The 14,513-nt window shown below is 35.2% G+C and overlaps 1 protein-coding gene across 2 annotated transcripts in view; it reads left to right on the top strand.

Annotated features, from left to right (window-relative positions):
- noxa1 (NADPH oxidase activator 1) overlaps positions 1-12,727 on the top strand; it is a 41,465-nt gene extending 28,738 nt beyond the window's left edge. For both annotated transcript variants that reach the window (XM_030142523.1, XM_030142522.1), the window contains exons 13-16: positions 3,367-3,527; positions 5,965-6,073; positions 12,093-12,216; positions 12,297-12,727. In XM_030142523.1, the coding sequence (XP_029998383.1) occupies positions 3,367-3,527; positions 5,965-6,073; positions 12,093-12,216; positions 12,297-12,403 (501 nt within the window). In that variant the 3' untranslated portion in view covers positions 12,404-12,727. The remainder of the gene's footprint in view (positions 1-3,366; positions 3,528-5,964; positions 6,074-12,092; positions 12,217-12,296) is intronic.
- The last annotated feature ends 1,786 nt before the right edge of the window (positions 12,728-14,513 follow it).

Below are 14,513 nucleotides of genomic sequence, written 5' to 3'. Positions count from 1 at the left end.
ACTGACAGGTATCCAAAAACGCTGGTAAGTGAGCACACAAAGGTAGAACACAAACTGGCAAAGGAACAGGGGAAAACACAGGGTTTAAATACACAAGAGGGAGGGAAGACAATTGGACACAGGTGGAGATAATCAGGGAGGAGTCAGGTAATCAGGAGCAGCTGCAACAATCAAGGAGGGGAAGTAAAAACACCAGACATGACACAAGAGGGAAACTTAACAAAATAAAACAGGAAATGACAGACAAAACAGAAAAGACAGACACAGTCTGGGAGCAGACATGACAATGGCGACCCGGTCCTGTTGAACCGCCAGCCTCCAGTTTCATTTTTGCATTACGTTCACATCATTTAATCGAAGTTCCATTTATAGAATAAAAAAAAACCCCACAATATATGACTGAATGTATCTTCAAGAAGGCTTCATACAAATGTAATGTCCTTATTTTATGATATAAAAGTACAACTTCAAGTGTTGATGTTTGTATTTATGCTCATAAATGTTTGTGGCATTTAGATATTATATTATATTACATATTTATATTACCCATATGATAAAAAGCTGATATTTTGAGACTAAAGAAAAAGTCGGTTCTAGAAGAATGAAGTCATATTTTGAGAAAAAAATAGTATGAAAGTTAGAACAAAAAAAGAAAAAAGGTTAAAATATTACAAGAATGAAGTCATAATATTTAAAGAAATTAGTCACAATATTGTGATAATAGTCATGATATTAGAAGTCAAACTAATATTTAAAAAAAATGTTATATTTCCAGACAAAAATCATAATATTACAAAAATAAAACTGTAAGAGAAAGTGTTTTTTTTTTTTCTGGTAAAAGGCTTATTATTATGGAATTTGTCAAAATTGTATTTATAGCTTTATTGTTTTACCACATTGTTTGACTCTAAGACATCTACATTTATTTGAGAAATAAAGATACATTTTAGTATAAATTTAGCAACATTTTAGAAAATGTTGCTAGACCAGGGTACTCAAACTCATTTTCTTTCAGGGGCCACATTCAGCCCGATTTGATCTCCAGTGGGCCGGACCAGTAAAATAATAGCATAATAACCTATAAATAATGACAACTCTAAAGTGTTTTAGTGCAAAACATTAAATTAGGAAAATACTTTTATAAACTATCTAAACAAAAAAGATGTGAATAACCTGAAAAAAACTAAATTTCTTAAGACACATTAAGTGCCATTTTAACAATATTATGCCTCAATTTATCATTTCTACATTTACATCATGGATCAGATCTACAAAGACACTAAACACTTAGCAACAGGCAGAAAATTGTTGAAATTGTGCTTAATTTTCTTTAGACATTTCAGGTTGTTCATATTTGTTCAGATTATTCACATTTTATTGTTACAGGATAGTTTATAAATGTAAATATTTTAATAATTTTTTAATGTTATTTTTGCACTAAAACTAAGACAAAAATTTGAAGTTGTCATTATTTATAGGCATAGTGTAATAGGTTTTTTTTTCACATCAAACCGGGAAGAAAATATGCAATATGTAAAAAAATCCTGTTGTTTTTACGGAAAAAAAAAAACTGGCAGCTGTAAACATCCAACTGTAAACATATTTACAGAGTAACATGTAGATTTAACATTTTAAACATGTTGAGTTAAATGGTAAATGGACTGCTCTTATTCAGTGCATTTTCTACACCTTCATGGTGTCCAAAGCCACCAGGTCAATTTAGGGTTTAGCATCTTCCATGGACACTTTGACATATGGACAGTCTGAGCCAAGATTTGAACCACCAACCCTTTGGTTACTGGATGAGCCGCTCTACCAACTCTACCAACCCATTCATTTACAAACTTAAAATGTAAATGTCGGGTCGGTGGGGAGTCTTTGCCCCAAGTGGAGGAGTTTAAGTATCTCGGGGTCTTGTTCACGAGTGAGGGAAGGATGGAGCGTGAGATTGACAGACGGATCGGTGCAGCGTCTGCAGTGATGCAGTCGCTGTACCGGTCGGTTGTGGTAAAGAAGGAGCTGAGCCGAGAGGCGAAGCTCTCAATTTACCGGTCAATCTACATTCCTACCCTCACCTATGGTCATGAGCTTTGGGTCATGACCGAAAGGACCAGATCCCGGATACAAGCGGTCGAAATGAGTTTCCTCCGTCGGGTGGCTGGGCGCACCCTTAGGGATAGGGTGAGGAGCTCAGTCACCAGGGAGGAGCTCGAAGTGGAGCCGCTGCTCCTCCACGTCGAGAGGGGCCAGCTGAGGTGGCTCGGGCATCTGTTTCGGATGCCTCCTGGACGCCTCCCTGGGGAGGTGTTCCGGGCATGTCCCACCGGGAGGAGACCTCGGGGAAGACCCAGGACACGTTGGAGAGACTATGTCTCTCGGCTGGCCTGGGAACGCCTCGGGATCCCCCCGGAAGAGCTGGAGGAGGTGTCTGGGGAGAGGGAAGTCTGGGCATCCCTGCTTAGACTGTTACCCCCGCGACCCGGCCCCGGATAAGCGGAAGAGAATGGATGGATGGATGGATTGTTAAATGTTTACTTTTTTTTAAATAACTTTTTTATTAAAAAAAAAAGCAAATAGGCCGTTATTTCAACAGTATGGTCTTGCAATTTAAACAGCATCACATTGTTTTTCAATTTACAGTTTTATTTTCTAAAAGCAATAGAAATACATCATTTCTACATACAAATCTGGTTTTGTTCACATACTCTTCCTGTAAAAACTACAGCTATTTTGATTCAATCGTTAACACAAATATCTTTTCAAATAAACAACTTTCCTTTGTATTGTCACTTACAGTGTTTTAATGTTGCAATTTTACAACTTTTTGTGTTAATTCTACAGTCATTTTTTACAGTGTGGAGTCATTATTATTTGTAGGTTATTATGCTATTATTTTACTGAAGATCATATTAATCTGTATGTGGAACCTGAACTAAAATGAGTCCAACAGCCTTGACTGTGGAATTTTTGCACTTTGCAAATTCATTGCATTTGGTCCCCGGGCCACATGTTTGAGACCCCTGTGCTAGACTAATTTTCTTGCAGGTAAAAATTCCAACTTTATTGCTGTAATATTTTGTTTTTTTCCTCTTAATCATATGATAATAATGTCAAAGTATCTATTTTTTAGTCCTCACTGTAGCTTTAACAGTTATGTGTGGATAAATATATCTTGTTTTATAATTTACCTGCACTTTGGGAGGTTTTTATAACAGATACTGACTGGTTATGTAACTACTGATGCTTCAACATAAAAGCTGAATACAATGGGTCGACACTGACTGGACCAGATCAGTATTTCCAATAAAACCTTCATTCATGTCTTGTTTTTTTTTTTTTTTTTCACGATTCTCTTGTTGTGCTCAGTTTGCAGATGCGTCTGAGGGGGTGGAGGCATCCTTTGTCGTGGTCAAAGTCCACTTCACGTACACCGTGGCCCTGTCCTTCCCCCTGGACACGAGGCATGATGAGCTGAAGGAAAGCATCGCTCAGAAACTGGGCCAGCCGGCGTCTCAGCTGCGCCTCAGGTAACCTCAGGAACGCCAACCCACTTCTGTCTCCTTCACTTTCAACAAGTGATGCTTCCTCTCTAAAAATAAGCTTTTCTTTGTCCGATCCACCCCGTGGGTCCGCTGTCTGTCCTGCTATGAAAACCTACCATTACACAGCCGACACTGAAGCTGTAGCTCCAGGGGAAAAAAAAAAACAGTCAGTGAACGCAGCATGGTTGACACTGTACCAACATAGAAATACTACACAAATATGACAAGAAGAAGAAAGGGGGTAACGGAGGACAAACACTTCATTACTCATGTTCTCAGGCATCTGGACTTTAATATATTTATCTTTATTTAACCAGGATATTTAATATATTAGTGGGGTTTTTTTTGTTTGTTTGTTTTTAGCAAATATTTAATAGTTGTCCAACCTTTTGCTTTTACCTCATAGATTTCAGGTCAAGGTTATAATAGTTTTGGATTTTTCATTATAGTTTAGTTTTATTTAGTTTTGACTTTTTTTTTCTCTAATTCAGTTAGTTTTAATTAGTTTTTAGAGCAGGTTTGCTAGTTTTTATTAGTTTTTGTTATTTTCTAAATGCTTAGTTTTAGTTTTATTATATCTTTTATCTTCTTCGCCGTCAAATTCATATAAATCCCAGACAGGACTCTGCTGCTTTCTCCCAACTTTAGTCTCCATGTTTCCAGGTAGAGTGGGGACCACAAGATGACTCTAAATGACAAGTAACAAGAAGTGACGGACCGTTAAATATCATACGGTGCCAGCAGCTAAAATTGCTTGAGGGAAATAAATGGATTTCATATCAATCCGACATTGACAAAGACAAAAACGAAGGGAATTTTATCTATAATTTTTATCAGTTTTAGTTAGTTTTGTAAACACACAATACAGTTTCAGTTAGTTATCGTTTTTTTCTTTTAATTATAGTTTTTATTTATTTCAGTTAAGGAAAATGTTTTTACAATTCTAGTTTTCGTCATTTTGTTAGTTTTCGTTAACGATAATAACCTTGTTTCAGGGGTGTCAAACATAAGTGTCCAATCCGGCCCGTGGGATAAATTTATGAAATACAAAAATTACACTGAAGACATTAACAGTCAAGGATCTCTTTTAGTTCAGGTTTCACATACAGATCAGTGTGATCTCAAATGGGTCAAACCAGGAAAATATTATCATAATAACCTATAAATAATGATGACTCCATTTTTTTCCCCTTTGTTTTAGTGTAAAAAAGTTAAATTACATGGAATTGTTGACATTTACAAACTATCTTTTTACAGAAAAATGTGAATAAACAAATAAAAACAAATATAAACAACCTGAAATGTCTTAAGTGTAATTTTAATAATATTCTGCCTGTTACTAAATGTTATGTGTATTTGTAAATCCACTGTGATCTGTAAGTTGTAATACACACATGTATAAATGATAAACTGAGGTATAATATTGTTAAAACTCACTTATTTTTCTTAAGGAATTTCAGGTTGTTCAGGTTGTTCACATTTTTAAAAAAGATGCTTTGTTGATTTAAACATTTTCATAATATAATTTTACTTTTTTCACTCTAAAACATAGATAAAAGTTTGGAGTTGATATTATTTATGTTATTATGTTATTATTTTACTGGTCTCACCCACTTAAGATCATATTGGACTGAATGTGGCCCCTAAACTGAGATGAGTTTGACACCGCTGATATATTTTAACACTAATATCAGTATTTTTTAGTCATTATGACGATTCCTTAGAGAATCCATTGTTGCACATCGCATATGAGACATGAAATAAAACAGAGACAACATAAAGGATGTAAAAGGTGACAATGAAACAGAAGACAGAACAAGATAAAAATGGAGGCGATAAAATTAAAAATGATGTAAAATGGAAAAAAAGCATAAAAAATGAAGAATGACAAAGGTTAAAACCATTAAAATGTATAAAAGATGAAAACAACGTAAAAGACAAAATGACATAAACATGACAAAAACATAAAATAAGAGGGAAATGAAGTAAAAGATATGAGATGAAAACAAAATAAAAGACAGAAAAGATGAAAATGAGACAAAATTGAGACAAAAATTATGTAAAAGATGAAAAAGACATAAAAAGACATTAAATCAACATGTAGATGCAACAGATGAAAACAATATAAAACAATAAATTACATTAAAAAGCTTAAAACTTAAGAGATGAAAATGAAACGATCGACATAAGGTGAGTAAAAAGACATGATAGATGTAAAAAGGTGAAAATTACATTAAACATGAAACACGACAAAAACAACACAAAGCGTAAATTATGCAACACGTAAAACAGCAGAACAACAACAGAGTATTTACTGTGAGTTCATTTCAGAGTCAATAAATAATGCATGAAATAACAACATATAAGGATGCTAGTAAACACCTTTTAGGTCTGAATCAGGTGTGTATTTGTTCCCGTCCAGACGTCGGCAGCATGGCTCCAGAGTGCTGACTCCTCTGGAGGGGGGGGCGGAAGAGGGACTCACCCTGCAGGAGGTGTCCGAGGCTGGAAGAGTCACACTGTGGTGTCAGGTGAGGAATCACTGCACATCTAGCACCTTCTCATCATCCTGTCAAACATCTGCGCCCAGGTCTGCGGGGTTTTATACCCTTCACCACATCGGCTTCCACCTTTAGAAAAGTAGCATTAACATTAATATGTGATAGAACCATTTTACATGAATTAACCCTTTCATGCATAGTGGTCACTACACTGGACAGTTCTTCTCCAGCTGTTCTCTTGTATATTCATGGTTTTTGTTGTTTTAGTTCCATATCAGCCAACACAGTGGACGCTCATGCATCATCCCATAAATTGCAATTCATACCATTATTGTAACTTTGCTGTTCTTGATAAACCTGATCTGCACTAACATGTTTGAGTGTAAATCAATTATTTGTAAGACAAAAAGTTTTTTTTTTTTTGCATATTATCTACATGAAGTGAGTAATGACTATCATTAGAATATGTTAAAATGTGAGAAAACATCAGATTAACAGGATTAAAATGTTTTTATTTCATTATTTTAATCTCACTTTCTGATACTGGGTTTTAAACATGTTTCTTTACTTCAAAAATTAAATGCATGGACAGTTTTGTAACTACACGAAAAAAACAAACTCAATCACAATTTTTTTTTCATGCCTAAAGCGGAATAAAAACACTTAAGAAAAAAATCTTGGCAAAGGTTCTCATAATTCATGCATGAAAGGGTTAAAAATATACATAAAAAAATACACAAATTCATACAAATGCCATAATATCTTCAAAATGGAGTCGACTGAAGCAAAAAGCTTATTCATTCCTACTCCAAATTCAACTTATTACAACACACACAAAATATACTAATCTGTATTAATACAGCATGTATATATGTTTATATCACAGTATAATAATTAGCATATATATATATATATATACACACACACACACACGTATATATATATAATTCTACATCATAATCCAATACATATGCGCTAAATATAAATCCATACAAATACAATACACAATTTGCCATGGATTATAATTCCAAATAACTTTCCTTGTAATTTATACTATATATGAGTATTTCCATTGGGTTTTTATATAACCCACAAACTACATTAGTTTATATAAATATGCATGTATTCCACTGCATATTAGCCAAGTAATGTTCAAGTTCATCAGTTCATCAGTGTCATCAGAGTTTACGTCCACCTTCTTCCATAAACCTCTTCAGAGAAAGTTCCATGAACATTTATTTAAAGTGATTAATGTTTATACTTTCCTTCCAAACTGTTCCACAAATTCACAAACATATTGTTCTGCACAGTTTCATTGTTGTTTGTACCTTGAGTTTTTTTGTTTTTTTTTTCCAAATTGAGTTATTCCCCCATCTTTCTGTCAAGATTTTTTGGATATTGCCTAGAAGTAGATTATTTCTTGCCTTGTACATTATTTAGACAGTCTCAAAATTTGACCAAGCATTGAAGTTACAGTAGGTGCAGGTAGAACCGTTTAATATTACAATACTATGTTTAAAACCGTTGGAATTATTTGCTGAATTGGCCTCTGATTGGGTAGTTGAGGTCACATGACAATATGTTACTGTAACATGTGAGAACAACATGTGAAAGTGAATACATTTGTCTTTTGTGACAGAATCACACAGAAACAGAGGTACTTTTCTGCCATTTTGCACTGAAATCTAACCGAGTAAAAAAAAAACTGACAAAAATGCTCAAGTATAGCAGAGACATACAGCTTAAAAACTTAATCCATCTCCATCCGTCTTGCTCTTTAAAGAAACATTAATCCATCACCACTTTGAATCCTCACATTGCATTTAAATTAATTAAGACACATGGACATAGTTTAAGACAAGGTAAAAAATACTCTGCCTTTCCTCCCGTACATTTATTCATTTTGACCTCCTTCTACAATCCATGCTCTCTGAAAATGCAAATATATATTTTTTTAAAGTTCCAGCAGTTCCTTAGTCTTGCAGAACTATCTCTACACTCCAGGTCTGGCACCGTCCCCCGTCCTCATGGAAAAAAGGGAAAAACTTCTCTGGGTTGTTTGGCTCCTCTTTCCTTCTTTGAACAAATGGAACTTGTCTTGGCTCAATGGGACTGGACTCAGTGACACTGACTTTGCAGAGTTGCATCAGGGGAGAAGTTATTTTGGTGGAGAAGTGAGGAGTGGTGTTAAAATGAATATGTCCCAGCGACAGAAATGTCCACATAAGGAGTCAAAACCTGCCATTTGAGCGGGTATTTACAGCGCAGAGGTTGTTATTGTTGTGTTGCATCCCATGGAGACTTTAGCACAATAACAGAGGAAAAAAAAACTAGAATATTCACTCAAGCAAAACTTTTTGATTTGCAAAAGATTTAGAGGTGCAAAACCCTTGGACTTGCAAATAAACTTATAAAATGACAAAACATTTCGGCCTGCAAGCAGAAGTTTCAGATTGGAAATGAAAGAAAATGAGAACAGTCGATTTTGTTATGCTTAAAAATCTTGAAACCTTCATTTTTGTTTTCAAATCTAGATTTTTTGTTTGCCTTTTTCCCCTTTACTTGCATAATAAAGACACAAAATTATCTTCATAACATTCAGACTGCAGGCAAATCTGGCCCAAATCCGATTTTTCTGTCTATATATGACCTGTATCCGATCTATTAAAGACAGTTTGAACAGCACAAATCCGATTTTTTTCAAATCTGACCCAGGCCACTTTCATATGTGGTCAAAAATCCAATATGTATCCGATATTTTGCCATGCATCTTCAGTCTGAACGGCCAGGTCGCATTTATCCGACCTTTACGTCATTGAAATGCAACAAACGTCACAATTCTGTGTCCCAGGAGGAGAAGCAGCGGGAAAAACATATTTACTTCCATAAAAACAGCATGGTCATGTATTGCGTCAGGACCTCGTCTGCGTATGTGGGTCACTTCAGGGTCACATTCAGTTCATACTCATAACTGACAGAAGTCGCATTTAATGTGTAATATGAACGAGCACACAAAAAAATCGGATTTAACATAAAAATCCAAATTGTGCACCAAGACCTACAGTCTGAACGCAACCTTATTTGCATGGATGTCAGTACGAGAATACTCATGCGTTTAATGCAAAATCAGTCACTTATATATATATTCATATGTATACAAATAAATATAGTTGCAGAAATCATTTAACCCTTTATAATCCACTCGTAGAAATACTCTGACGTTCAAAATTTCAACCTTAGTGTGTTATTGGAAGACCTAACAAATATCTGGTACATCCTGGGGGGAAATATATTGAAATTTCTCTTTTATTATTGGGTCTAACAAAGCTGGCAAAGTGTCAGACACCAAAATAAACCCAGTTTCACGAAAAGATCCAAATATGTAAATTAAAAAAAAAAAAAAAGAAGAAAAACAGAAGGTGTTTGCAAACAATTAACAGGTTCTATCCATTCTTTGTGGATTTGGTCCCAAGTTGACGAAGTGATTTTTAAGGTAAAATGACACTAAGTTTTAAAAAAATATTTTAAACCAACAGATAAAACAATACCGTAAAACACAATTAAAAACTTGGTAAAGAACCAGTTTGTTAATGTCATAGTGGAATATAAAGGGTTAAAAGGCCAGAGATGTATATATGTGCCAAATCATTCAGAGAAATACTCAGTTTTAAAAGGTCAATATGAGAAGTCAGCACATAAGTAAAAGTACAGAGGAAAAAACAGTTTTTGATTTGAGTTTTACAAATTAAACAAACCAAAAGATAGTTAACAATGTTCTTCATAACTGTGTCAAGACAGAAACCGTTTGCTAAGCCCATTACAAACGACCCACTCAGCATAAAACAGAAAAAGTTACAAATCAACTAAAATATTTAGCAGCAAAGACAGAAACAGAGATTAATGACAGTAAATATTAGACTTCATTCATCAGATAAACATAAACCCAACTCTAGAACTAATATTCATCTAACTCTATGTCTTCTGAATGTAAAATACGAGCAGCTTTGTTGAAAAATCGAAACTTTGCTTTAACAGAGAAGAAAACTGAGGCATCAGAGTGTGCTCAGTAATGTGTATGAATTCAGTGAAAGCCTGTGGAAGTGCACCTGCAATCTGTGTTCAACTCATTATGTTGTTAGTTCAGTTGGAATAAGAGCAGATGGTGGAGGGATTGTCTCTCAGATGCAGTTACAGCTGTCAGTGACATGTCAGGTCTGAACAAAAATAAGAGCAGCCAGAGGCGAATTAAAGTAGGACAACAAAAATGGAAAGAGTATTCAGATACAGTGTGAAAATACTCCATTACAGTACAAACATTATGTGTTTTGAGGAAAACATATTTAAAATGGAGCTGAAACACTAGACAATACAACTGTGGTTCATTTAGTTTCTACCATATGGCACTTGAATTTATCAGAAAACTAGATTGTTTTTCCTTTTGTCACCAGCAGGGGGCAGCCATCTTGAAACTAACAAGCTGATGATGTCCCTGAGGTTAGGTTTGTTTAGAGCCCAGTGAAATGTTTTAAAACCACCTGGCTTGTCGAACTCCAGTTCACGACACAAATGCGGGAAAGCTCCTTAAGCCTACCGCTGTTGTATCTAAGACTTCACCCACTTAGTGTGACTTCTTTTGTTTTCTCCTACTACATCTTTCTTCTTCCACAATAAGAAGCCCGAGAGCTGACAACGCCAGTATCTTTTTATTACTAGCCATCCATTCAACGAGTACAACAACAGTATTCTACTCAACACTCTCTGCTGACAACAGTGAGCGACGAGTCAGCGAGCTCTGTGTTTTGGACTAGAGCAGTGTTTTTTCAACCTCGCCCCCACGTGGGGTCGCCAGGAATTCAAATGGGGTCGCTTGAAATTTCTAGTAATTGATAAAAATAAAATAAAAACTTACTAATAAAAAATATATGGTGAGTTGACAGAGACAATCCCAATCCATAAACGACATGATAAACTATGAAGCTGAAACTGAAGCACCGTGGTACTGTTTCTCTGTCAAATGTTCATTGTGGTCAGTTTCAGATGCTGCAGCTCTTTCATAATTCATAGTTTGAGTTTTTGTTTGTTCAGTATTAATTGTCAGCCTTGTAAATCCAAGATGGACTGACTGTACATATCCTGACCAAGGAAAATCAAATTCTCACTTCGTGCAGTAATCTACACCTGGCTTTCCTGCCTCCATCTATAATAATATACATTATATAGACTAAATGTCCTCTAAAATTAATATTTATTTGCAACATAGTATAGCAAACTATTACATGATCAAAAACAAATTAATTTTAGCCAAAAAAAAAAAAACATATCCGTTTTGAATGTCTGGGGTTCCCAGAAATTTGTGATGTTAAAATGGGGTCACGAGCCAAAAAAGGTTGGAAACCACTGGTCTAGAGAGATGTTCCGTCATTTCCGGTTTTTGTTTTTTTTGGGCCACAATACAGATTAGCACCACCTGCTGTTATGGAGACATTACATCACGTGCAAGTGCAGAACGTACGCTCAAGTCAGTAGTCAATTTGGTGAGTTCTTCACACTTTTTTGACCGTGTCAGGGAGACGGAAGGTTGGGTTACCTTTTCTGGTGACGATCGGTTGTCGGGTTGGTGCGTCTTCACCCTATGGCTCAGTCACAAATGCTCTTATGAATGGCTACGAACACTGTGCGAATGATTTTTGGACCATTTCGTACAACCTTCTGAAGGCGGCCTTATAAGAACAGAGGGTTCGTAGACCGTTCCTAAGTTCATAGCCAGGTGGATGATTTGTGTAGGATTTTCTACGAACCTGCAATGAAATCCCCTTTCATGGGGTTATTAAATTAAATATAGGAAAACACCTGATTATTACTAAAAAATGCAAAATACTTAGCATAATATTATAATAAATGGTGATAAATCACTTTAGAAAGTGTTAAAAATAGAGAAAAATTCATTTGGGAACTGCCGCTAAAGTAACACTGGGTCTTTACAGGTTAAAGTGGATTCAGATATTGTGTTTAATTTCTAGCTTATCATCTGTGTATTATCATACCTCAGAAAGAAGACCCGCTGACCGACCGTCCCATCCTCTACCAGATGGTGGCGCTGTACGATTACGCCGCCCAGGGCCCAGAGGACCTGGAGTTCAGCGAAGGAGACACAATCGACATCCTGGGTGAAGGTCAGGTTCCTGCAGGTCGAATACACACCTGAAATCTTCTTGGATTTGTGTCTTCATGTCTGTCTCGTCCTGTTTTGCAGTTAATGATGAGTGGCTGGAGGGACACTGTGCAGGAAACATCGGCATCTTCCCCAGCTGCTTCGCCTACAGGGAGAACATCAGTGTCACTGAGACCTCTGTGCTTTAAAACCAGAATGCAAATCCATTTATTTACCTGTGAAGAGTCACCGTTTACCTCACACTGACATTCCCCACTGTGTTTCTGTCTCGTGTGGTGTTCATGGAACCTCAGAGTTGCTGTATTTTCTGCTTGTCTTTACCTGATCTTTTTCCTGTTTCATTCTTTCATGTCTGATGTGATTAAATTTGCAAAACATAAAAAAAACAACATATTGATTAGTCATTTTCTCTAACACAGACACATCAAAATTTAGAATAGAATAGACTTTATTTTCATTGTGTGTACAGTGAAATTAGGAGTGCTACCCCAACAATAAAAAAAAATCAGAAACTAAAAATTGAGTTAATATAAAAATACAAAAACTAAAAATAAAATTAGAAAATCGAATATAAAATTTGACAAAAGTAAAATAAGAGCTAAAGTAGAATAAAAAAAAATAGACAAAATATGAATAGACACAATGTTAACAGTATGTATTACCTAAGAAACAGTATGTATATCTGTGAACTCATTTCTATATAAAAATAGTGTTTATGTTTTGATAAATATTGTATTGTTATTGCAAGAACAGAAGATTATTGCATGACTTATTGTAAAGTTTGATTAATAATGTATTGAAATAAACACATTTCTACCATTTTCAGGGTCAAATCATTTCACATAAATATGTTTCATTAAAATACATCATAAGACATAGAATAAAATATACAGTTAACATTTTTCAGAACAGAAAAATACAATAATGAAAAATACACATATTATAGACACATTATGCTCCTGATGTAAAATGAAAATAGTGCAAACAAGACAAAAGTATGTACAATGAAAGTCCTCCGAGGGTTATTTCTGATCTATTGTACACCTACAAGTTTTCCCCAGTTATTGATATGTAGAAAAAGTTTGGACTTTTTCACGTCTTCAACACTTATATAACACATTATATAAATATTTAAAGCAGAGATGTGCCCAGAATTTTAGAAATACCAGTTCAGTATCACCAAATGCTTTTAATCCACCTCAGAAAATGTGATTGAACAAAAATAAATTGTCATCATCATTATTATATTACAGCTTCAGTTACTCAGAAGTTTGTACATTTTATATCAAATCTGTTAGTTAATGGTTGTTTATTCACACAAGCAACATCTCCATTCACAGTAGTCATTTGGGAACATGTTTGTGTCCAATATTCGTTATCTTTTCAGCTTTGGTGTCCAAAAACTCCTGAGACAAATATCTGTAACTGCAGAATGTTCCTCTGTGTTCAGAGTTGCTAATGGTGTTGGTCTGCTGTTTGGTGGTTGGTGCTGAACAGTCGCTTTAGCAGAACATTTGTTTCTGAAAACATGTGCCTGCAGCTAATAAGAGTAAAATCCAAAACTGAACCAATGAGACAGAATGAGAAGGAGCTGAAAATGCAAGTTGTTTCTCTTTGTAACAGCGAGTAACACCTTTCACATACAGTCAAATGATCCAATGAAAGTTTGATTAGTGCAGCTTTAACCCATAAAGACCCAAACATCCACCACCGACCAAACCCACCTACCGATCTAAACTGTTTAATACCTGTTGATCCATTAATCCCATCAATCCATGTAAATAACTGGTATAAAATACAGTTTGTCATTTTTTCATGGTCATCAGATATGACCAATTTGGATGTTCAGAGGCTCCGTAGTTATCGTGGAAACACCGTCATCTTCTACAAAATTGATTCACCAGTATAGCCCATGGAGTTGGATCAATGACAGTGGATGGACACACTGGGTTTATGTTTAATTAATGATATATTTTACTGAAAAAGACACTTTTTCTTGAGTTTTCTGTTTTTGATATAATAACCCTCAACTTTAATCTGAGCTTTTATGAACATCTACATCAAGGGTGTCAAACATAAGGCCCGTGAAACAAAACCAGCCCGCCAAAGGTTCAATCTTGGCCATGGAATGAATTCACAAACGATAACAGTCAATGGTGTCAAAATCATTTTAGTTCAGGTTCCACATATAGACCAATTCAATCTCAAGTGGGTCAGACCAGTAAAATATGATCATAATAACCTATAAATAATGACAACTCCAAATTTTTCCACTATGTAAAGTAAAATGACATGAAT

This window comes from Sphaeramia orbicularis, chromosome 9 (assembly GCF_902148855.1).
Source record: "Sphaeramia orbicularis chromosome 9, fSphaOr1.1, whole genome shotgun sequence".
In the NCBI taxonomy this organism is placed as follows: domain Eukaryota; kingdom Metazoa; phylum Chordata; class Actinopteri; order Kurtiformes; family Apogonidae; genus Sphaeramia; species Sphaeramia orbicularis.
This window is presented reverse-complemented; position numbering and strand designations above follow the sequence as displayed.